The sequence below is a fragment of the Sphaeramia orbicularis genome, chromosome 14 (assembly GCF_902148855.1).
Source record: "Sphaeramia orbicularis chromosome 14, fSphaOr1.1, whole genome shotgun sequence".
In the NCBI taxonomy this organism is placed as follows: domain Eukaryota; kingdom Metazoa; phylum Chordata; class Actinopteri; order Kurtiformes; family Apogonidae; genus Sphaeramia; species Sphaeramia orbicularis.
Genome location: NC_043970.1, coordinates 20,135,123 through 20,161,649, shown reverse-complemented (window position 1 = coordinate 20,161,649; position 26,527 = coordinate 20,135,123). Strand labels below are relative to the sequence as shown.

Here is a 26,527-nt window from a genome sequence, read left to right as displayed (position 1 = left end):
AATTCAGCAAATTCAGCTCTTCATACTTGTATTTAGGTGTATAAAATATGTCAAGCTAATGTTTCCATGCATAGCAGCAAGCTACTTTGTGTATTTTATTTGATTTTGAAACCTAATTTTACATATTTTGTATTTTATTTATTTAATTATTAAAATTAGGCCGGGAAAAACTCTAAACAATGATGGTCACAAACCCCCAGAAATTATAGAATTGTTCAAGTCCTCGAAAAATGGTATCTTTTCTCTAAAAATGCTAAACCAATATGTTTTTCCAGGTGTCATTCTGGTTTCAGTAAGTTTATATTTAGATGAATTCGATATTCCACATACAGGGACAGAAGATTTTGAGGTTTTGGGGTTAGTCAGAGCTGTGGAGGTGTTGTATATCTACCGCTCTGTGTTTCTTTGGTTTCAGATGCTGACTAATGGTCGGCCATCTTTGCATGATCATGTGGTTTTAGGAGAGTGTGTGTCTGTGAGAGGGAGCACATTTAGCAGCATTAATGTGTTATTTATGACCGGTGGGAGCTGAGTTTTCACAGAGTCAATGCACATACAGGCTTTTAACGTTTACCTCCTTCACCTTCCATCCACTCTCCTCTCCTCTCCTCTCCTCTCCTCTCCTCTCCTCTCCTCTCCTCTCCTCTCCTCTCATGCTTTTTCCCAGTCCTTTTCCCATTATCATTCATTCATTCATTTTCCTCTTCCTTTCCTTTCCTTTCCTTTCCTTTCCTTTCCTTTCCTTTCCTTTCCTTTCCTTTCCTTTCCTTTCCTTTCCTTTCCTTTCCTTTCCTTTCCTTTCCTTTCCTTTCCTTTCCTTTCCTCACCCCTCCATCCTTCACCTCTTCCCCTACATTTACAAAATAAACTCAGTCGTACATGTTAATGGTTACAGTGAAGTTAAACATCCACCTGGATTTACTCAAACACTTTTGTTAAAGTTTGAGTTGTACCTTTAAAATTTCACTTTTTCTCTCAAGTGAACATTCAAGACAAACCTGATGAACCTACACTGTTCAGTGTTCACTCTTTATCACACTTGATCAGGATCCGCCCACACATACTTTAATGTTTTATTACGGAAGGAATAACTTATCTAAAAATAAAACAATGGAGACACATTACACAACAAGAAGACACATAATATAAGGAGAGAGTTTAACCTTTTGCTGATGTTTTTACAGTATGTATTGTATTTATTGAACAGATAAACAGTAGCAGTCACTGTTGGAGAGTTTGTGTTGAGTATTTTTTATCGTAAGTGGATGCTAGACACAGTGTATAGTGCTTTATATCTTATTCTCCTTATTAACAACAGTACGCTGAGGCTCACTGGTTTTATATAACAAAAAAAATTGGCATTAATTAAGTCTAACAAACCATGTCAATTTTCCAAGAAGTCAAATTGAAACATCACAATTAAATTTCTGTCTCATTTAATCATCATTTAATTGGATCAGGTAATGTATTTGTCTGTTTTAATTAACAATAACATATTAAAAGTTAAAACACAAAATGGGCTGTGCACCCCCCTTTTTTTAAATTAGCGAGGGTAGAGTTGAGAATATTTCAGGAATATGTTAAAGCAGTAATATTGGAATAATTTACCAATATGACAAAAAACATTATCATAAAAATTCAGTCGATATAAGTATTTTTCTTGATGAATGTCAAATGATCAAGACTTATTTTTGGTCCTCAGGGAAATTTTATGAAGAAGCCAGGCACTTATTTGTGAATTTAAATTTTTGTTTTTTTTTTCACATCATGACAATAATAACAAAACTGTAATTTGAATCAAATGAGGAGATGTTGAATTATTATATTACAGTCTGGTATATATTAAATCCATTTTTTGTGTGTGTTTTTAATGAAATGTGGCCCAGAAAATCACTTTTTTTTTTTTTTTTGGATCAAATCTAAAATACCTGTGTGATGTGTTTTAACCCATAAGAACCTGCGTGAAAAAAACAAACAAACCCTACTCTAATAGTCCCTTATTGAACTTCTCTAAAAATACAAAGTCAATAAGGAATTATTTGCATCTCATTGTGTTATTATTGCTTTGTTAATGACATTTTATAGTGAATACGATACCATGTTAGACCTTGACTGACAGGTGTGACTGACAGCTCATTGCCTGCTGAGTCAGACTTTCAGAGCGTCTGTTGATTGAATAAAATACACCATGTTTTGTCCTTGATAAGATAACCATGAAATTGGGGTTAATAAGTTACTCTAACAAAACTATGACCATGATCGCATGATTATTATTATTGACCAGTCACAAAGATCGGAGATAATTTCTGCTACTTTTTCTCAAAATCAAGTGGTATAATTGTGGTATAAAAGTAGTTGAGGCTTGTTCAGCTTAACCCTTTCATGCATAGTTGTCACTACAGTCGACAGCTGTTCAAAGCTGTTCTCTTGTATGTTTATGGATTTTGTTGTTTTGTTTTGTTGTTTTAGTTCCATATCAGCCGATACTGTGGACACTTCCATACACTGTAATTCATATCATTACTGTAAATTTGCTGTTCTACATAAACCTGATCGGCACTAACATGTTTGAGTGTAAAAAAAATGCTAATTGTTATTAGACTGTAATTAACAAAACTTTTGTGTTTGTTTGTTTTTGCATATTATCTCCATGCAGGTATGTTTAAATGTGAGAAAACATCAGATTAACAGCATAAAATATATTTTTATTTCATAGCTTTCACACGGTGTATCAGTAGATACATGTTTCTTTGCTTCTTCAGATGAGTGGACATTTTTGTAACTCCATGAAAGATAGGTTCATACAATTTTTTCCTTTTTTTTTTCATGCCTAAAGAGGAATAAAAACACTCAGGAAAAAAAATCTTGATTAAGCTTCTCATAATTCATGCAAGAACGGGTTAAATACCAACAAGAAGTGTAAAATATATGGTTATAAGTCTAAAAATGGGTAATAGAGCCAGGAAATAAGGTATACATGATGTTTTCTAAGCAGCCAAATCATACATGTGGTTCCATATGTAACAGTGCAATTTGTGTAAAATATAATTTACTAAAACTGATTACTATCCTTTAATTTTAAGAGTAGAGCATGGAACTACCAAATTATTTTGAACAATTAAATTTGAAGAAAAACTATTTCTGATATAAATGCCTAAAGTCATTTTTGCATTTTAACTGGTTGCTGCTAAAAAGTAACAGAGCTGCTGAACTGGTTTTCATTGTTCCTGTAACAGTGACAATAAAGTCTGATTCTATTCTATATAAGTAAGGTCAAATTGACTTCAGGACAACAGGAAGGTTAAATAAAATAACAGTTACACTGAGGGGAAATTCACATATCATGTTATAGAGGATGATGTGAATATTTCAGTATGGTTAAACATGCACCACATGCTGCTGATTCATGTGTCAAACAGAGGTTGAAGTTACATCCTGTTGGAACAAGATGCCGTTCATCGGTCCAATCATCTCCCTCTGTGTTTTCATTCCGTGAGAGTGAAGGTCGTGTTTTACGTGGATCTCTTTGCTTGTTTCTACTGTTTTTCTTTTTTCTGTGGCTGTGACTGCAGTGATGTAACCAGTGTGTGATGTGGATGTGTGATTTACTGCTGCTGCAGCACTTTAATAAATAGAGTTTTTATGACTGTGAACCTGAGATAACACACACACATGCGTGCACACACACACACACACACACACACACACACACACACACACACACACACAGTCACTAAGGTTAATAGAGTATGCAGATATAAATGTGTTCCTCCACACCTCAGAAATGTCATAATGTTCTTCCTGTTCCTGCGGGTTTAACCACATGCCTCTTTCTCTCTCTCTCTCTCTGTCTGTCTGTCTCTCTCTCTTTCTCTCTCTCTCTCTCTCTCTCTTTAGGATTGATAAAGCCACTGTCACTGCTTTGAGAGCTCGGTGAGTCCCACTCCTGACCCAATGAAACCTGAGTAACAAAAACGTTCCTCTAATTTATTCACTTCACACTTATTGTTTAAGTTTTTCTTTAAAACTTCAGTCTTCTCCATGTTTCTTAATGCAGACATTATAGATGACTTGAATATTTCTCTGTGGGGGTGTGATGGTGTTCACTAGAACCAGACAACATGATCTCAAATGTTGTTATGGTAAAAACGCTCATATCTTTTTCACAGTGAATGCTGATTTTTAGCCTTGAGTCAAAACCGAAGAAACCAGACAGTTATGTTTTGTTGTAATGCATTAGTAAAAGATGCAACAAGACAAAAAATGACAGGAAAAACACAAAAGAAAACTACATAAAAATATGAAATGAGATGAAAATGATGTACCCCGCCTTCGCCCATAAGGAGGTGGGATAGGCTCCAGCAACCCCTAGTGAGGATAAAGTGGGTTCAGAAAATGAATGAATGAATGAACAGATGGAATCATTGAAACATTTTATGTGTTTAAGTGTGAAATAAACCCTAAACAAATATATATACACTACAAATAAAAAGTTAAGGATTTTTTTTAATTTTGGGGCTATTTTTTTTTTCAGTTGGGAATCTTCTTTTGACTTTTTTATGTGTGAATTGAATTGAAACACTTTTTTTTTTTAATGACCACACATAGTTTTATTTACAAATGGCAAAAATGACAAAAAAAAAAAGAAATATCCTTAACTTTTTGTTTGTAGTGTATGTATAGGTAGTTATAATGTGACAATTATAATGGCTGATCCCCAAAGACAATTATCATTATTCACTTTCGGCTTTTTGTGATTGCTTTCAAACTTGTTGCAGAATTTGTTTAGTTGTGTCATGAGATACAACACTCTCCTGTATGTCAACATGATGATGATTTGTGTTTGGATGATTGTGGCTGATAGAGTGTACTGTTCTGGTTTTATGTGTTTGTTGAATGAATGTGAAGTGCAATGAAGGATGTGTACAGTTATGACTAATGTATGTATCCTATGAGAAATGTAGAAAAGCTGTGTACATATTTGAGGAAAAAACAAAACAAACTGTATTTAAACCCTAACCATGACTTCTTCTTCACCCTAATCTAAACCTTATAGTTACACTAAACACACAACACGTTGCAAATTAGTTATGATTAAATATATAAATACTGGTACCAATATACATCTGTACAATCAGCATTTTTAGGGCTTGATGCATCACTTCCCATTTTAACCTCCTAAGACCTAGCTATGGGTTTTCTGTCCGCATTTGTGGACAAGAGTTTCACAACTTTATACAAAAAAAAAAAAAAAAAAAAAAAGATGAGAAAACTGTCCACCACAAAGGACATTCCATAAAAATTTTAAAAACTACATCTGAAAAAACTGTTGCATCATAATGTTTCCAATATAGGCACTTATTTAATAAAAAACAAAAAAAACTTGTATTTTGCTGACATTTCCTGGGTTTTAGGAGGTTAAAAACATCTTGTACTGGATTACACTGATGCTAACATTGAGTAAACTATTTGGGAATACTCTACATTACAAATCAACATTAATTTCTTCTAATCAGAGGTGTTTTTGGCTCTAAATAACATAAAAAAAGTCATACAGTAACACAAACAAAGGAACCGCAGATTTACTGTTACTGTCAGTGAGTGGGGCTGGTTTGAGGAGATTTCAGGTCTTCGGTTCCCTGTGGGAGACGACTGTATGAGGGCAAGGTAACAGAGGAACTATTCTAAATATAGTGCATGCTTCCAGTGATAATGAGTTTTTTAGTTGAGCCTTTGAGGTGCTAAAGCAGTAAAAAGACTCAAACTCACCTTTTCAGAGTCTCATATGGTTCAGGGGTGATGCCGATTTTCTGTCCTGGTGTCCCTGAACTAGTCCTGTCTCACATTCACATTCACACCTTCACATTCATCTTCTCACCTCCAACAGTTTCTGTCCCAGTTTAACCCATAAAGACCATAATAAACAGCAACTGGGAACCAAAATCATCTACTGATCTAAAATGTTTAATAACTTTTTAACCACTAATCCTATCAATACATGTAAATAATTGGTGTAAAATGCAGTTTGTCATCTTTTCATGGTCATCACATATGACCCATTTGGACGTTCAGAGGCTCCGTAGTGAAGGTGGAAACACTGTCATCTTCTACAACACTGATTCACCAGAAAAACTCATGTAGTTTGATAAATGTTAGTGAATGGAGACACTTGTTTTGTGTTCAATTAACTGATATCTGAGCTGATGAAGTCACTTTTTCTTCAGTTTTCTCTATTTCTGACATAATAACTCTCAACTTTAATCTGAACTTTTATGAACATCTATGTTTATGTTTATGCATTTGGCAGATGCTTTTTTCCAAAGTGACTTACAGGGGAAAACCAATCAAATCACTCAATCAATCAAATTTTATTTCTATAGCACCAGATCACAAAAAAGTTATCTCATGACACTTTATATATAGAGTTGGTCAAAACCAGACTCTAAGCAAATTTACAGAAACCCAACAGAATCTACATCAGGGGTGTCAAACTCATTTTAGTTCAGGGGCCACATTCAGCCCAGTTTGATGTCAAGTGGGCTGGACCAGTAAAATAATAACAGGAAAAAAGTAAAATTATATTATGATCAGTTTTACATCTACAAAGTTTCCTTAAAAATCTGAATAACATGAACAACTTGAATTGTCTTAAGAAAAACAAGTGCAATTTTAACAATATTATGCTTCGGTTTATCAGTTTATCATTTACACATGTGCATTACAATCGCATAAAACATTTAGTAACAGGCAGAATATTGGTAAAATTGCATTTACTTTTCTTAAGACATTTCCGTTTGTTCATATTTGTTCAGGTTATTCACATTTTTTTTGTAAAAGCATAGTTTGGTAATGTGAACATTTTCATGTAATTTTACTTCTTTACACCAAAAAAACAAAGGGAAAATGTGGGGTTGTCATTATTTATAGGTTATTATGATAATATTTTACTGATCTGACCCTCTTGAAATCTAATTAGACTGTATGTGTCTATATGTGGGACCTGAATTAAAATGATTTTGACACCACTGATTGTTAATATCTAAAGTGAAATTTTTGCATTTCACAAATTCATCCCACGGGCCGGATTGGACCCTTTAGCGGGTCGGATTTGGCCCCCGGGCCACATGTCTGACACCTGTGATCTAAATGATCAATGAATTAAATATAGGAAAATACCAGATTTTCACTGAGGAAAAAAAAGCAAAATGCAGAGGTTACTATCATAATAAATGGTGATAGAACACTCCAGAAAGGTTAAATAGAGAGAACATTTTATTTTTGTAATTCCCACAAAAGTAACACTGGGTCTTGGGTTAAAGCAGTTTTTAAAATCATGCCAGGTAAACCTACATTTTAATATTTCTTGTAACAAATGAATCCCAAACTTTAAAATCAGACTCTTCTGTCTTCTACCACATTACAGCGGTACCTTGATTTACAAGTTTAATTCATTCCGTGACAAGCTTGTAACTCAGTTTGCTCGTATATCTAATAAATTTTCCCCATTGAAATTAATTGAAATGCCATTAATTCATTCCAGCTCCCAAAAACCACCCCAATTTCATACCTAACTTATACCAATGAAAGCACAGCATGTTGTCTGTGTTGTAGCCAATAAAAAGAAAAATGTTGGAGGAGAGCTAGTTGGTATTCCAGTGCTGGATCCTCCATGTCTTTGCTCACCATGGGGTTTTGAGGAGTACTGACGGGTTCCTCCTGTCAACCCCATTTTTATATAACCTACTGGGCGGCTCCAGAGACACATGTTGCTCTTTCATCCCTCTGCTGCAGCTCCCTGTGGCTTTGGAAAATGAATAAGGAGTATTTTTATTTGAATATTTAATTTTAGTTCATTAGTTTTTTAAATGTAATTACTAAATCTGAAGATTATGTTGATATTAGGTATTACAGGTGTTAGCTCCTGTTGCACAACAAAGTCTGGTCGCTGTCCAGAGGGGAGGTGCTGAAACGCTTTGAAACGCAAAGGTTGGATCCATGGTTAGGAATAGGGCTGCATGATATTGGAAAAAAAACTGACATTGTGATTTTTTTTTAACCCTGCGATACATATTGCGATATGAAAAAATACTCAGAAGGATAGATGAGAACATGTTGAGTTCATTTGCCTCCGACATTGCAGAACCTGCGATGTGACTATTGTGCACATGGACATTGCGATGACGATGCTCAAACGATATATTGTGCAGCTGTAGTTAGGAAAAATAAATTTGACTAAACAACTGCACAAAAAGCACCAAATTCGAGCACAACACAACAGAGATGCTTCGATGGTGAGGTAACAACCTGAAGTGAACGAGTGAGATGTGGGATGTTGGGTGGATGTTGTGCCAACTAGCGGCAGCATATCTAAAGCTCACTCATAACTCGGATTTGAGCTCGCAACTCAAACCAAAAAATCGACCGTGCACCGACTCGCAACTTGGAAAACTCATAACACATGGACACATTTCATGTCCAACAATCTCTGTCATGTAAGCAGAGTAACTTATATGCATGTATTATACTTATTAGAGTAGGTATTTATAAGCACTTTAACATTATGTTTAAAAAAAATTGGGGAGAGTAGGACACAACCTTTTAGATATTATGTTCAACTATCCTGAAAATGAATTTTGAAGTAAAATATTGAAAAGCCTCTGTTTTATTGACTTGAGAATGTGGTAACACATGGACAGGCTGCCATAGTAACATGTGGACGACTCTTCACCATTGTATGCATCACCCAAAATACATCAAAAGATCATTACTTTCTGAAAATTTCTCTCAAATATCTGAATTATAAGTAACTTGAAAATTAAAAATTGATATTTTTGTGATAACATGTGGACAGGACCTTTTAAGCAACTCACAAATGTTCAAACTCATAAATATTAATAGTATTCACAACATAATGAAAGTCTAATATACTTGAAACTTAACAGTCATCTGTACAATCAACAGACTGAATACATTTTCACATTTTTAGATATAATTTTTACATTTGAGCTATTACTATCAAGTAAAAAGAACAACTGATTAAATCAGTTGTTCTTTTTACTGTAAGTGGTATTTTAAGAAGGATAACAGTTCCATAAAAAGAAAAGATCTTTAGCTAAAAAATGAGCCCACTTGATAAATGATGTGTGCAAATTTACTTTTTCATGTTGATGTTCAGTTTCTCTAGATCGAACTCTAATAACCAATGTCTTCCAACATATCACGAGTTGCCAGAAGACTTGGAGTTGTATTCAATACTAATCTTTCATTCAACTAACACATCAAAAAGTTGTCCAGTCCTTCTCTCTTCATCTAAGATCTGTTTCCAAAATCAAGTTCATAACGCCACATGTGAACCTTGAAAAACCCTCATAGTCGTTCCACAGTCAAAGCTCAGATGTGATGGTGATGTTGTCTTCGCCGTCCAAGTGCATTGACTGTGGAACAACCTGCCCAAGGAGCTGAGACATGTACTGATGACCTCTTTTAAATCACTTAAAATGCATTTTTATGTCTATACCTTTATGTGATTTTAATATACATGTTCCCTTTTAGTTTAGGTTTTATTTTGTTTTACCATTTCACATTTCTTTTATTGTATTTATTAACCATATTCATCATATAATTTTTTAAAAACTTACTTCTGTCTTACTGCTTTTACCATCCATTGCTTTTATTATTAATTTTTAGCTTCCTCCTTTTATTGCTTTTATTGCTATAATGTGGTATTACTTTCACTATTTTTACAATGTGATGTTGTCTCTTTTTTTATTCATCACACTTATAATTACTGATGTTTTCTTTTCTTTTTAATTATTGTCTAATTGAAATTCAACTATAATTCTATATCCTCCTGAGACCCAGCAATGCATTTTTGTCCTCTGTAGGGGACAAAAGTTTGACAGTTTTACTTAAAAAATGCTGTCCACTGCAAAGGACATTCCATTAATAAATGAATGAATGAATAAATAAATAAATAAATAAAAATAATTTTAAAATGTATCTGAAGAAACTGTTGCATTATGCAGTTTCCAATCAAGACAATTGTTTAATGTAAAAAAAGCCAGTATAATTTCTCTTTTGCTACACTTTTTTTTGTAGTTTTTATCAAAGCTTTGTTCATTACTGTTTGGTTAGTGGTGATGCAATTACATTTAACTGTTTGCTTTGACTGTCAAAGCACGTTGTAAACTGTTGTTTTTACAAGTGCTATATAAGTAAAGATTATTATTCAAAGGGAGTACAGTTGTTCATTGGTTAGCAATTCTTCCTCACAGTAAAAAAAAAAAAGGTTTTGTGTTTGATTACTAGTTGTAACAGGGACTTTCTGTGTGGAGTTAACATGACATACAATATGCGCTAGGTTAATTCTCCTATTACTATAACTCAATTAAAGCATGATAAACAGTTTTTGTCACAGCCCTTGACAAAGTGACGCTTTTTGCAAAATTTGCCAGATTTCACTGTATCACATGGAAGTTAACAAATTATTACAGGCTTATAATGTTAAGACTTCGGGAAATCCTGCATTTTTGGCACATATTTCAATCTTGAATAGAATGAACAGTGTATTTTTCTGTGAAATAGTGACATGAAACCTTCAGATGTGTGAGTGTGTGTTAACGTCTGATTCAGTGAGTGGTGTGTGGTCTTTAATACTGTTTGCTATATACAATGTTTGCAGTTTTTGGATTATATAGCACACAAAGACTTGCAGACTGGTCAAATTACACATTTCACTGGGAGACATTAAATAACCTTTTCTCTTATATTTTATTGAACCATTCTACCTGCAACTCCAGAACAATTGATTCTGTCATTAACATTTTTGTCCTCATGTTCTATTGTTCGTATTGAATTTGCTTGTAGATGCTGCAGTGAAAGCATTTACTTCCCAGATCACCAATCACTGTTGCACTGATATTTTAAAGCAAATGGATTTAGTGGTGATTTTAGGATTTAGTGTGCTCTCTAATTACAAAACACTGGGAATGCTCCCAGACATGTTTTTAGGAAATTGAAGTAGCTGGAAGACTGAAAACCTCCCTCTGCTCTGTATGTTTGTAGACATGTATGGTTACAGAAGCACATGCATGTGACCTCACACTGTGGGGAAGGTGACCCGTCCATCTGACAGATGATGATGATTCTAGTTTTACGCCTACAGCAGTTTGTTTTCTGATTCACACTTTATCATCTGTCCATCACTTCTGTTTCTCTCTCTCTGTACATTCTCTATGACTCTCGCCCTCTGCCGCAGCTGTGTGTTCATTCTACACATAACACATATCAAACATACATTACGTTGTCTGTGAACATCTTAAATCGACAGTGACAGTTCCTGAAAGCTGACTGAATGATCAGTTCAACAAAAGCTGGTAAATCTGATGTTTGGTCTGACTAAACCTGATCCATTTAGTCATTTTTAACAGATTGTTTGTAGGCTGCAGCCTCTTACATGTGAAACTTCAACACCTCTCCGTTGTATCTGACTACAAACTTGTTATTGTATTGTTAACTTAATATAATATATATATATATATATATATATATATATATGCTTAATATACATGTAAAGTTAAAATAATCAGTAAATTAATTAACCAACAATTAAAATGTTGGAATCTATATCTTCATGATTGGGAAAATGACTTTTTCCTAAATTAAATGCCTCAAACTGTTTAATTACATACGCTATACGGCTAAAAGTTAAAAGTTGTGATTCTTGGGATAGTTAAACATGCCTTTCTTAATAATAGAAATAAATCAGCTGAAAAAAATCTGCTGTACTACACTACTAACCAAACAAGACTTTTATAAATGTGAATGACAATGATGTAACAGGACAAAATCAAAATCAGAATTAAAATCAGAATACTTTATTAATCCCAAAGGGAAATTATTGTGTTACAGTTGCTCCATTTAGTTATAATTAAAAAAAAAAAAGTAGGAGGAAAGAAATTATCAATACAACAAAAATGAAAAACAGAAATATGTGTACTGTATATACATATATATTTAAAGGTCTAAATCAGTGGGTCCCAACCTTTTTTGGCTCATGACCCCATTTTAACATCACAAATTTCTGGCGACCCCAGACATTCAAAACAGAGACTTTTTTTTTTACTAAAATTAAATTTTTTTTGATCATGTAATAGTTTGCTATACAATGTTGCAAATAAACATTCATTTTAGAAGACATTTAGTCTGTATAATGTATATTATTATGGACGGAGGCAGAAAAGCCAGGTGTAGATTACTGCACAAAGTGAGAATTTTATTTTCCTTGGTCAGGATATGTACAGTCAGTCCAGCTTGTATTTTTTTTTTTTTTTTTTTTTTTTTTTAAATCTTACCTTTATTTAACCAGGGAAACCTCATTGAGATTAAAAATCTCTTTTCCAAGAGTTTCCTGTCCAAGACAGGCAGCAGTACATTAAATAGTTACAGACACAAACTTTCATACATAAAACGAAAACAAGTTTTCAATACATAAAGACACATAGACAAGTCAAACCTTCCAAAGTCAACTTTGCAAAAAGTGAGATGAAGACAAAGCATGTCAGGCAAAACATCTGCAGCCAGATGTCTCCCTCTCTAAGTCATACAATGTCCTCTTGAAAGTGTCCAACGAAACCAGATCCTTAAATTTCAGGTCTTTTTGTAGCTCGTTCCTGGTGAATGGGGCTGTAAACCTGAAGGCCTTTTTCCCCTGTTCGGTTCTAACTTTAGGAACAGACAAAAAGAAAAGATCCTGAGAACAAAGATTATAATTGTCTGTGGTTCTCCGACTAATGTAGGTCAGAAGGTAGGATGGGAGCAGACCTAGAATAGACTTATAAATAAAAATACGCCAGTGACTAAGTCTGTGAGCCAACAAAGAAGACCATCCTACATGAGCATAAAGCAAACAATGATGAGTGAGAGATTTGAAGTTGGTGATGAACCTCAGGGCTCCGTGATACACAGTGTCCAATGACCGTAGGCTATAGGAGGAGGCATGCATGTACAAGACATCACCGTAGTCCAACACAGACAGAAATGTAGCTGAAACCAGTCTCCTTCTTGATTCGAAAAGACAGACATGATTTTATTTGAAAGAAGAAGCCAAGTTTTAGTTTTAGTTTTTTAACAAGCTGCTGAATATGAGCAGAAAAAGAAAGGGAGCTGTCAATTAAAATGCCTAGATATTTATAGGTCAGTACGAGTTCTATCTGAGTTCCCTGAGTAGTGATCAGTGATGGCAGGTTTGACAGTTTGGACCTTGAATTTGAGAACATCATGACTTTTGTTTTATCTGCACTTAAAACTTGTCTTAAGTCATGAAAATTTTGCTGGACAGTGTTAAAAGCAGTTGTAACTGGGTAAGGACTTGGATAGGTGTGGAAGAAGAAGTGTACATGACTGTATCATCGGCATAAAAATGAAATTTTGCGTTTGATGTATTCTGATTGATGTTATTAATGTAAACTATGAACAAAAGTGGCCCCAGGACTGACCCTTGTGGCACGCCTTTTGTCAAGGTGAGTGAACTGGAAGTACAGCTGTCTACCTCCACACTCTGCTTCCTGTCTGTCAGGTAATTTTTAAACCAGCCAACTGCGTGTTCCGACACTCCTGCTTTAAATAATCTATGTAAAAGAATAGAGTGATCCACAGTGTCAAAAGCTTTTGACAAGTCAATAAAAAGGACTGCACAGTGCTGTTTGTTATCAATAAAATCTCTAAAATCATTAAAAACATTAAGTGCTGCTGTAACTGTGCTGTGTCTTTTTCTAAAACCAGATTGAAAGTCAGATAAAATACTATTCTCATTTAAAAAATCCTTCAGCTGATCACTAACCAGGGACTTAAGAACTTTGGCCAGGATGCATAGCTTGGAGATGGGCCTGTAACTGTTTAAGACCGTGGGGTCACCCCCTTTGAGCGGAGGAGTGACAAGGGCAGACTTCCAGATTGAAGGTATAGTTTCAGTGACCAAGGACAACTTAAAAATATGAGTCAAGAGTTGGGCAATAAAATCAGATGCGAACTTTAAAAAGTAAGGCTCGAGTTTTAGAAGGCTGAAAATTAATACTGAACAAACAAGAACTCAAACTATGAATTATGAAAGAGCTGCAGCATCTGAAACTGACCACAATGAACATTTGAAAGATAAACAGTGCCACAGTGCTTCAGTTTCAGCTTCAGAGTTTGTCATGTTTTTTATGTATTGGGATTGTCTCTCAACTCACCATATATTTTTTTTTATTAGTAATTTTTTTTTTTTTTTGTCAGTTACTAGAAATTTCAGGCAACCTCATTTGAATTCCAGGCGACCCCACGTGGGGTCCTGACCCCCAGGGTTGAAAAACACTGGTCTAAATATACAAACATATACAGTATATGTATGTATGTATATGTGTACCAAATATACATGTTAAAACACTCTAATGTGCACTGGACAATATATTATCAATATGATAATTAAAGAAATATACTTTAAAGAAATATACATTAAAAAAATATCTAAAATATAATGTACATAAAAATCTGAAATTGCAGGTGTTGCCCCCTAAAATCACATCCCTTATGCTGAATAATTCCATTATGTTGTAAATTTTAAGTTATACATCAGTTTGTTGACCCTCAACTACACCTTCAGTAGTTTTAAAGTTAGTTGTGGAGGAATGGATGTGATTTCAGGGTCTGTCAGTTCTATCATCTGAATAAGATCAGCACGTATTTTTAAAAGAGGAAAAACTGTGAGAGTAAAAAAAAAAAAGAAAACTGACATCAGGAAAGTTGTCAAATAAGAAGAATTTAGAAATGAAATTATGTTATCAGTCCTCAATTCCTAGATCCGAAAAACACTGATTATTTGGGTCGATACAGTATTGTCTCACAGCATGTGTGTGATTTTTTCAAATTACTGCACAATGTAGAGGAAAAGTGGCTGATTTCCTATTTTCTAGGACAAACCAGGTATGAGACAGACCTACCTTCTGTTACAGACTTATATACATACATTTATACTTAGACACAGACAGACCTGACTGCAGTACCCTCACAGGGATGAGTAACAAAAAAACAATGAAAAGAACATTAAAGACAAAAATTAAACAAAAAAACCCAAAAAGCAAGATGAAAACGTCACAGATGCATCAAGATGAAAACGCAGCTGTGGTCTTTTTATGATTTAAGTGCTTATTTTGCTCATGTAATCTGAGTTCTTGTTCAACAAGATGAAAACAGTTTATAAGAGTTTTATTAAAACACGTGAACAAAGCAAACCCTGAGGACTGAATAAAGATTTATATTGCAATAATCATAGTCGCTGATTTCTAGATATCATTTATCAGCGGTCTACAAGTAAAATGCCTCCAGAACAACCAAGTTTGAGTCACTGATTACGAAAATTAAGTCAAAAATTGCTGTTTAACTGCAGTTTCCAAGATACAGTCTTAGGGCAAAATGTGAAATTGTTAGAATTAATTAGAGAATGGGTTTTTACTAAAAATGAATGTTTGTCTCAGAGCTACCAGATCTACTTTAAAACACTGTCTGCACATGAAAATACATTCACTTTACAGGTTCTTTGTACTGGGACATTTATAAATCTATTGTACAAATGTACATTAAACTAATATATACAGTATGTGTAATCACACTTTATCCTATACATTGAAAACATCAGCTAAAAAGCACTTTTGTCATTTGTTTTCCAATTCATCTTATTAAAGTATGTGAGGTTTTTTACATTTAATCTCTGAGGTAGATAATAATAATAATGAAAAAAAAAACAACAAACAAACAAACTGTGGACCAGTGAATAGGATAAACAATTCTATCACAGTAATTATCATGATTGTTTGGTCATATAGCTTGATTATATTCCATTTCTGCGTTTTCTCTTCATTTTACCTTTGACACACCAGACCTTCACATGAAACCAGGAACAAATATCAAAGATACAAACATTGGAGGAACACTGTGCAGTGTTTCTACATTGGGTAATAATCAGAGCTTTGTGGTGTTGCCTGTCTTCAGTCTTAGTTTCATCGTCTCATCTGTGTTTCTTTTGTTTTTTATTTGTCTTTGATTTCCCAGTTTTCCTCTCCAGCTCCCTTTTTTTCCCTCGGTATTTTCCTCCATCTGCCTCTCTGTGTGTGTAAGTCATTAAGGCGATGTAATCCTGACGCTATGAGAGCGAGAGAGAGTGAGAGGGGGATAGAGAGAGAGAGAGAGAGAGAGAGAGAGAGAGAGAGCGAGCTGGTGTGTGTGATCTGAGAGATGCTCAGTAACCGACGGCAACGCAACAATGCCACACGACCAATGGTGAGTCTGGCATCTCTCCTCATCCTCCATCTGTGTGTGTGTCTGTGTGTGACATTAGCGCTGCTTTCAGGTGAATTGTGTCGCAGTAACATGACGTTATGTTGTTTTATTTTCTCTCTGTTAAACATTGGGAGTGTTTTTTTTTTATTATGATTCTGCTACAAACAGCTGATCTATTTCACTTCTGGACTGAAGGAATGTCATGACTTTAAGAGGCAGAAAGTAAATGTGGATATGGGGAAGAGAAATATGGAGGGAAATGCATCTTAATTAATGAAATATTTCAATTTGATTGAACTCGAAAACATGTAAACACATGTAAACATTTTTACACAGAAGGTCATTTAATATTTTTATACACAGATAATATATATTGTATAATTGTGTTGCTGTTATCATTGTTCTTGTTTTTATCTTTCATATATTGTCATATAGTCATAGATAGATAGATAGATAGATAGATAGATAGATAGATAGATAGATAGATAGATAGATAGATAGATAGTTAGATAGATCGGCTCCACCTCACATTTGTCTGATTACATTTATTTCATTTGATAAATGCATTAAGCCTGGTGTGTGTTTGTGTGTTTGCAGCTAAAGGGCAGACAGTCCGTCTGTCTAGAAACAGAACCCAGCTGAGTCTCCTCCTGTCGTTAATGTTGTTGTTGTTGTTGTTTATGATGTAACTGGTGTTCGGTTTTGCCCCATCGGCGACAGCAGTACCACCCATTGAAAATATATACCCCCAACCACCCTAAAAACAAATAAAAGAAGATGTGTGCCTGCAGGTGGAGGGCAAATGTCCTAAAAGTCAGTTCACACAGTTTTATTCATGTTCACGTCGAGCTGCGAACGCCTGTAGCAGGGGATGCGCTGAACCCGAACAACATATATCTGAGACTTTTAAGACCTTCGCATACATGATTTTAGACAGAGCCTGAAACAGACCCTTACAGTTGGGTTTGTCTGCAGCTGTAACTTAGAATCTACAGGACAATCCACCTCAGGTTCTATTACTTTTAAAATGATTCTTCACCAGAAGGAAATAGGGCTCATTTTGACATTGTTTTTGTCTTTTTATTGGAAATGAAGAAATAATTGCATTTGATATTGCTCTGAAAAAAAAAAGCATGATGATATCTATGAGGATGATCCATTTCTTACTGATCTGGAGACAATTCAGAGTTGAAAGCATATTTTGGAGCACCTTTTAGTGTTTTTCTGTCTCTAATGCAGTTATAACAACATACAAATTCGTCATTACTCTACTTAAGTGTAAGTTTCTTGTATCTGTACTTTCTCAAGAAATTATTTTGGCAAGATGTTCATTTTACTCTATTTCATTTTATCATATTTGAAAAAGTACCTTTACTTTTTACTACTAAAATGTGCAGGTTTAACAAGGGTTTTTTTTTCTTTAGTTTTACTAACAGATCAACCAGTGTTGTTTTTTTCAAGGCCTGTACAGCTACCAATTATCAGTAATCAAAGAGGCAGATATATAACTATTTTTATATGCATATAGACTGTGGCAGGAAAAATTTTAAATCTTGGATTAAACATTTAGAATAACCTGTACACAAAACTGTTGAAATGGCCTGAATCTGACTATGAATTTCAATATTTCAACCATAGTCAGTTATTACCTTAAACAGGAAGGATTTATAAATAATAAATGGTAGTAAAGAATTGTCATTTCAGTGAAGCGTGAACATCAGAATTTTCATTGTTGCTGTTTTCATACATTTGAGCCAAGTTTTAATTTTTTATTATTTTGTATTGTTGTGTGCATGGATTGAACAATAACATAGAAATAAATGTCCCCTGGTGAATTCAGTGGTGTATACTATGTCACACAAACACATGTGAAATCAGATGAAACAGACTGAATGGTGGCATCATAATGTTTCCAGTTGTGATGGTTATAGTGAAAACCAGTTTACACTGGTGTGAAGTTAAAGGTCTTGATCATATTATGGCATTCTGGTCTCAGTGCCAGGATATTGGGAAACTAATGATTCTCCATCATTAAATGTGTGTTTTTTTCACTGACCAGTAAAAAAAATGTTCACCGTATTTTCTACAACGACCTCCTTCTAAGGCACATGTGTCAAACATGCGGCCCAGGGGCCAAATCCAGCCCGCCAAAGGATCCAATCCGGCCCACAGGATGAATTCGTGAAATGCAAAAATTACACTGAAGATATTAACAATCAATGGTGTCAAAATCATTTTAATTCAAGTTCCACATACAGACACATACAGTCCAATTAGATTTCAAGTGGGTCAGATGAGTAAAATATTATTACAATAACCTATAAATAATGACAACCCCATATTTTCTCTTTGTTTTTTTGGTGTAAAAAAATTACATGAAAATGTTTACATTACCAAACTATACTTTTACAAAAAATGTGAATAAGATGAACAAATATGAACAAACGGAAATGTCTTGAGAAAAGTAGATGCAATTTTACAAATATTTTGCCTGTTATTAAATGTTTTGTGTGATTGTAATGCACATGTGTAAATAAACCGAGGCATACTATTGTTAAAATTGCACTTGTTTTTCTTAAGACAATTCAAGTTGTTCATGTTATTCCGATTTTTAAGGAAACTTTGTAGATGTAAACCTGATCATAATATAATTTTACTTTTTTCACTGTTATTATTTTACTGGTCCAGCCCACTTGCGATCAAATTGGGCTGAATGTGGCCCCTGAACTAAAATGAGTTTGACACCCCTGTTCTAAGGTTTAATGAGGTCATGTGGCCACTGATTCACTGCTAAAAATATACAGACAGGACATACAGAGAATTGAGCTACTGTTTGTCTCTCACCTAAAATGATGTCTAGTTTGATTCTTGGTGGGGTTTTTTCCAGCTCAGCTCAGCAGGTTGACACCATGAAACCCTGACATCATTTATAGTGAAACAGATCAAAAGTATAATGTCGTTTTGCGACCGGATCGGGTAACAGTTACAGCTAAACGGGTTGATGTAAGGTGTCCTCACCAGTTCACATTCAAGGAAGTTGGGGGTTCAATATAAATTTTAATGACCTTCTTTGATGTTGCCTCAGAGCTCAGCAGGCCTCCTGGTTAGGATGAAAATTCATAAATATATTTTACATTACTTTACAAACTGGAAAATCACCTGCATCTGTGTCAAACCAAAGGCAGATGAAACACAGAAATACTGCTTTTCAGCATTTTTGGATGTGGATCTCTGATAATTTAACATGACACTCTGGAACATCCAAACCCTAGGTGGGAATTTCTGAGATGTTTCATATTGAATGTGTGCAGATTCCCTTTTTTCTGGATTAATGTGCAGATCTGTTTCATTTTTTTTACTACCTTGCAGATTCTTTTCATACCAGATTAACGTGCAGAATCATTTATATTCTGGGTTAATATGGAGCATCGTTATATTCTTCAGTAACATGTGGACCCTTTTCAAATGTAGAGACTATTTTTATTGTGGATTAACGTACAGATTTGTTTTATTCTGGTCTATTTTGCAGTTTTTTTTTCATACCTGATAGATAAATAGAACATGCAGAATTGCTTACAGATTAATGTGGAGATTGTTTTTATTCTTCATTGACTTGCAGATTCTTTCTATATGCAAATAATATTTTCATTCCAGATTAATGTGCAGAATGGTTTGCACTGTAGAATAATGTGGAGAGTCTCGTCATTCCTGACTAACATACAGATTATTTTCAAATGTACAGATTTCATCCATTCTGAAATAATTTGAGTACTCTTTTCTAATGCAAAGTAAAGTAATTTCTTTAACCTCCTGAGACCCAGCATTGCATTTTTGTCCTGTGTAGGGGACAAAAGTTTCACAGCTTTACTTAGAAAAAAAATCCTGTCCACTGCAAAGGACATTCCATTAAAAAGTTAAATAAAAATAGAAATTGTGTCTGAAAAACTGATGCATTATGCTTTTTCCAATCAAGACAATTATTTAATGTAAAAAAAAAACAAACAAACAAAAAAAAACATTTACTTTCCTTAGTCTCAGGAGGTTAAAGAATGTTTTTCTCCACTTATTTTTTAAAACTGAGACCTGATATATTTTGTATATTTTTTAATACTTTTATATTTATATTATGCTGCTGTAACGCTGCAAATTTCCTCATTGTATTTTCACGTCTTTTCTATCTAATCCAAAATAATTAATGAATCAATAACTGAAATGCGCTTTGAAACAACAACAAAAATTGGCTTTTTTTTCTGTCAAATCTGAAGTTGTATGATTTGAAGCTGATTTGATTTATTTAGCATAGTATGAAATTACACAAACCGGGTTTCCTCAGGTCCTTAAGAAGTGACTTTTAGATCCTAAAATGTCTGAAATATGACCTAAAACTAACAAAGTTGCATTAATCCTTTAGAACTCCCTTTAACAGTAATAAGCTGTTAATAAATGTTTCTGTTAACATTACTCTGATCTAATATGGACGTGTGAATATTCAGTTACATTTCAATTGAGAAAAAAGCATTTGTGTTTGGTTGAAGGTTGATGAAAGTTATAAATATGAAGCAAAAATGTTAGGCTGTACTCAGAAAGCATAAAACAGCTGTTAAATTCAGCAGAAAACACTTGTCATCAACTCATATTGTCCTATTTTCACATGAGGAGCATTAACAAAGTGAGACATGACCATAAACTACTGACAAATGGGTCTTAAACTGCCTTCATGATGGTTTTAATGATGGTTGAAACAGTATCATCAGACGTAACCTCAATTCTATGAATGTGTGCTCAGTCTATTGTTGCTCTCTATGAAACATAAAACCATAAACAGCTGCTGTGGTGAATCTAAATAAATCCCATTACGACCTGATGTATTAAAGGACGCTGGGGGCTGGGCTTTGATGTTGTCACCCCGTGCGTAGAGTCGAACTCCAGGTTTAGCGTGTCGTGAGACTGGAGGGTGTGTGGCATGGGTCACGGCCTGCAGGAGTTTTTGACATCGGCGTAACATGTTAATGTGTGTGTGAATGTGTGTTGAGGTGATTTTATTGGCTATGACACGCAGCTGTCAGCGGAGATAACGAACCAGCTGAGAGTGGGTTTGGTGTAGACACACACACACACACACACACACACACTGACCTTTTCTCACACAGCAGGTTTTGTGTATCCGCTGTTGTCGCCCATTTGGTCTTTTTTCTGGACTCTCTCTACATGTACTCGATCCTCATGATGCTCTGTATCAGATTCCTCATAGAATATGTGAAGACACTTGATTTCTGAAAGTTTTTGTCTTAGAAATAAAACACACGCTCACAAAAATGTGATCGATCTGAGCTTAAGATCATATTAGAATCTTAGAGTCATGATCTTCAGTAGGAAACACCATTTTTCTCACCTCTCTGTAGGTGAATTCCAACCATAACAAATGTTTTCTTCACTTTTTTTTGAAATTTTATTTTGCTTCTTGAGGATTAGACTGTGTGTGATGGCTTTTTGTTATGATTGCTTTTTTCCACTAAAATTATTTTTGGACTAATATTATCCCTTTCATGCATGAATTATGAGAGCTGTAATCAAGATTTTTTTCCCTGAGTGTTTTAATTCCTCTAGGCATTAAAAAAAAAATCCAATTGAATTTTTTTTTTATGAACCTATTTGAGATGCAAAAAGGTCCACTCAACTGGACACCATGCATTTAATTTTTTTTAAGCAAAGAAACATATTTACTGATATACTGTGTGAAAACTATGAAATAATTTTTTTTAATGCAGCTACTCTGACATTTTCTCACATTTTAATATACTCTAATACTAGCTACTACTCACTTCATGGAGATAATATGCAAAAAAAACAAACAACTTTTTGTAAAAAAAACAAACAAAAAAAAAAAAAACCCTGTTAATTACAGTCTAATAGCAATAACAAGCAATTGATTTACACTCAAACAAGTTACTGCAGATCAGGTTTATCAAGAACAATGAATTTCAGTATATGATATGGTGCATAAGCATCCACTGTGTTGACTGAAACTAAACTGGAACTAAAACAACAAAATCCATGAATATATAAGAGAACAGCTATAGAATAGATGTCCACTATAGTGATCACTATGCATGAAAGGGTTAAAGCAATATTTTGACACTATGTAAAAGGAACCTGACACAAATCTAAGTACTACTCTACTTGTTCCGGTCTATACACATATAAATGGCGCTGTAGCATTTGATTAATTACATAGACTTGGAGTTTTATAATGAACATAAATGTTTTACTCAAATGTTGTTTTCTCATCCATGTTAATCAGAGCTCAGACCACCACATCACTTGACATTACTGTTATTTTCTACCCTCTGAAGTCATTTCTGTCCGTATTTCTTCTGCAGCAAAGGCTGTTACACAAACTCTGTGAATTACAGTGGAAAAACGGAACATTTTTAGTGTAAAATCCTAAAGAACAACTAAAAATAACTAATAGTAACCTGTTCTGTGCAAAATACAGTAGTCAGACAAGCACCCAGGCTAAATGAAGGGATGTTAACTGTGTATGACAGTTTGTGTTTAATGACACATTCAGCCCAGCTGAAAAGTAGATCAGATGGCGATCAATTTAAATATGAGATCATTAAGTGTTCAGCAGCCTATAAGTGTTAGAACACTGCGCTGACTGAAAAGACGCTGAAGCTACTACATGTAATCAAAGTTAAAGATGATGGAACTTTTTCTTGGCCAGGTTGTATATTTTGTGACTCAGTATTAAATCATAAAGAACCACCCACTTTATTAATGATGACTATAATGGTAATGAGCCATACTGTCTACAATACAACTGTTAAGACATTGACAGGGTGGAGAGGAAACATGTTGTCGTGGTCACTTTCAGATCAATTTGAGAAAAAGAAACACTAGCATCAGGAAACATCTTATTATTCATGTTCTTATTAATAGGAGTAAAATGAACAGAACATAGCTCAAGCCCTTTATTGATGCTGTATCATAAGTGAAACAACTGAAACCAGCAGCAGGCACAACAAACCCCACCCCTCACATGTATTGTAGCTTATTTTGGCATCAATCCAGCTGATGTCATCATGTCTATGCTTGTGCTGATTTCAGCATATCAATTGCCTCTATATATTTGCCAAGTCTGACGTAAATTTAAACAAAATTAATGTTAGACATTTGAAATTTCGCCCGCTATAAGTAAATGGGAGAAAAAAAAAAGACTTTAAAAATTCAGATAAATATGAGCTTTGACCTTCTTTTCCTAAAATGTAACCACATCTATTGTGGGTCACTGGCAGTCTATAAACCCAGTTTGGTATGAAGTCAACCAATAGTTTTGCTGCTACAGACATTTGAAATTTTGCCCATTATTAGTAAATGGGGAAAAAAAGATTTTTAAAGATTCATAAAAATTTTGAACTTTGACCTACTTTTCCCAAAATGTACTCAAATCTATTCTGGGTCACTGGCAATCTATAAACCCAATTTGGTATGAATTCAACCAGTAGTTTTGCAGGTAAAGTGTTAACAAACAAACAAACAAACAAACCAAACCAAAAACAACAACCCTTGCCTCCTTTTCGGGGGCCGGGGTAATAAAACAGAAACCTACCACAGCTACCTGCATCACATATAAGGCTGTCAAACCCAGACACCCGGCGATATCTCTTTTACTCTTCTTGACATGGGAGATGAATGAGCGGCTGCCAGAGTAGATGCATTAGAACCCAATCTAATCCAGTGATTATAAATGGGATAAAATCAGTTTAGGAGGTTGTTCCAACTGAGTCAGCAGACAGCAGACAAGCTCAGCTATAGAAATACTTGACTTTATCATGAGCTACCGATGACTCACAGTTAGTTTACAATAGGTCTGACACAAAGGGATTCAAATGTGTAATCCAGAAACTGATACGATGACAGAAGAAACAAACAACAACTGAACAGAGGCATCAACGCTAAAGAGGTTCAGTGTAAATACAGCGATCTGGTGTGTGTTTATATGACGTAACATCAAGCTGGAAATGATGTAAAAGATGCAACAAAATCAAAATAGATAAAACTAGATTGCAGAGAAAAGGTGTCATAGTGTGGAGTTCCATTACTGATGTTAAAAACTGAATTTCACATTGAGAAAAGTTCATGTTCATTATTTTCAAAAGTTTGTTTTTGATTTGATTTGTCATTAGAACGGTTCTATACTCTTCACATTGTGCACTGTTGCCCATGATGTTGGAATGAAATATTTGTATCTCTTGAGATGATGTAACAATGTGATTTCTTCTTGATAGATAAAGTGTAACAAGACTCATGAATGTAATCATTGCACCAGGTCAACGGTGATTGTTTATTGTATAAATAGGAAGAAAAAGAGGAATGTGAACTCACAATAGGGACATACAGCAAACAAACCCACTGAAAAATGTGCAGTTTCCATTTTTACACAGTTTGTACATTATTTTCTGAGAATATGTGCACTTCAAAACAGACTCATTACAGCCACTGATACTGTTAAAACACTGAAATACTGACACTGTTTGTTGTCCTTAAAAAATTAACTTTATTGTTATAGTTATTACAAAATAATTGCACATTTCATATTCTTATTTTGAAAAGTGTTGTCTCAGGGGCAAAAATTGCAATTTGCAAACAAGTTACTCAAAGAAAAGCAAAAACAATGGTTATAATATAGATGTTTCGGTTAATAAAAGTTATACTTGAACTATTGCTACAATTTTGTTGGAGCTGAAGGGGGGTGGAAATGTTTCTTGCTCCAAAAGGAGGGCTGACAGAGAAAATTTGACAACCGCTGATCTAACCTAGAGCAGCATTCAGTCCTTTTGTTTAACATGACTGAAAAATTCTAGAACTGGTGAAGAAGAATCTGGTCAAAAGAACTGTGTCTTTTAACTCTTTAAGCACCAAAATTGCAATATTGCAACAAGCAACATAACTGAATGAAACAGACAGTTTTGTGAAATTTTGATATCAAAAATTTTGTTTGTTTTTTTGTTTTTTTTTGGAAAAAAAACTAAACTCTGGGGTCTAAAGGGTAAATATGGCATTTTGGTACAGATATGTTGACATTAAAAGTAAACCTGAACTGTCCAAAGTGGTAAATAATCAGGAAACCACAGACGCAACTCAGTGAAAAATATCTGCTAGGGATGAAAAAGAAAGCTTTTGGCATTACAAGTGATCTGTCACATCCAATGAACTCTCAATTTTTGGTACTTTCAGACTTTTAGACTCAGCAGGAAATCCTTTGTACCAAGTGCAATCAAGGTGTCAGACGGCTGAATTGGACTAAAGAAGTGTAATGGATCAACTTGTCTGTAATTGAACCCAAGGTCTGCAGCTTTTTACTGTCCTTTTTATTGTTGATTTAGATCAGAGGTGTCAAACTCCTTTTAGTTCAGGGTCCACACAGCCCATATGATGTCAACTGGGTCAGAGCAGTGCAATAGTAACAGTGAAAAAAGTCAAATTACATAATGAAAATCTGCACAGTATCCTTTGAAAAATGTAAATAACATGAACAATCTCACACAACCTGAAATTTCTTCAGAAAAAATATGTACAATTTTAACAATATGATGCCTCAGTTTATCATTTACACATGTGCAGTATAACTTACAGATCACAGTGGATCTACAAATACACAAAACATTTAATAACAGGCAGAACACATTTTTTTGTGAAAAGATAGTTTGTAAATATAAATGTTTTCATGTAATTTTACTTTTTTACGCTAAAAAGAGAAACATTTGGGGTTGTCATTATTATTAGGTTATTATGATAGTATTTTAGTGCTCTGACCCACTTGAGATCGAATTGATTGAATGAATGTGGCTCCTGAACTAAAATGATTTTGACACCCTTGATTGTTAATATGTTCAGGGTAATTTTTGCATTTCACAAATTCATCCCACAGGACAAATTGGACCTTTTCACAGGCCGGTTTTGGGCCATATGTTTGACACCTCGTTATAGATTCTTTCTGTGACTGTCTTTACTTTTTATGTACATACTTTTTATGTTTGTTTGTGTGGAACCAAAGACAGTTTCATCCGAACCCAGCCCTCCCAGAAATGAAATCCACATCATCAGTGTCAGGAACGATGCCATGGCTGATGAGAAGAGACAAACACACTTCAGAAAGGACTGTTGTGAATAAAATTAATCATCAAAGTTCAAAATACAACAGACAGAA

The 26,527-nt window shown here is 34.4% G+C and overlaps 1 protein-coding gene across 4 annotated transcripts in view; it reads left to right on the top strand.

Moving 5' to 3' along the window:
• Positions 1 to 26,527, top strand: part of LOC115432884 (rap1 GTPase-activating protein 2-like) — a 66,634-nt gene that overhangs the window by 7,328 nt on the left and 32,779 nt on the right. For 3 of the 4 annotated variants that reach the window (XM_030153958.1, XM_030153957.1, XM_030153956.1), the window contains exon 2: positions 3,898 to 3,933. In XM_030153958.1, the coding sequence (XP_030009818.1) occupies positions 3,898 to 3,933 (36 nt within the window). Of the gene's footprint in view, positions 1 to 3,897; positions 3,934 to 16,186; positions 16,315 to 26,527 lie in introns of those variants that run through there. The other variant, XM_030153960.1, reaches the window with a different exon arrangement.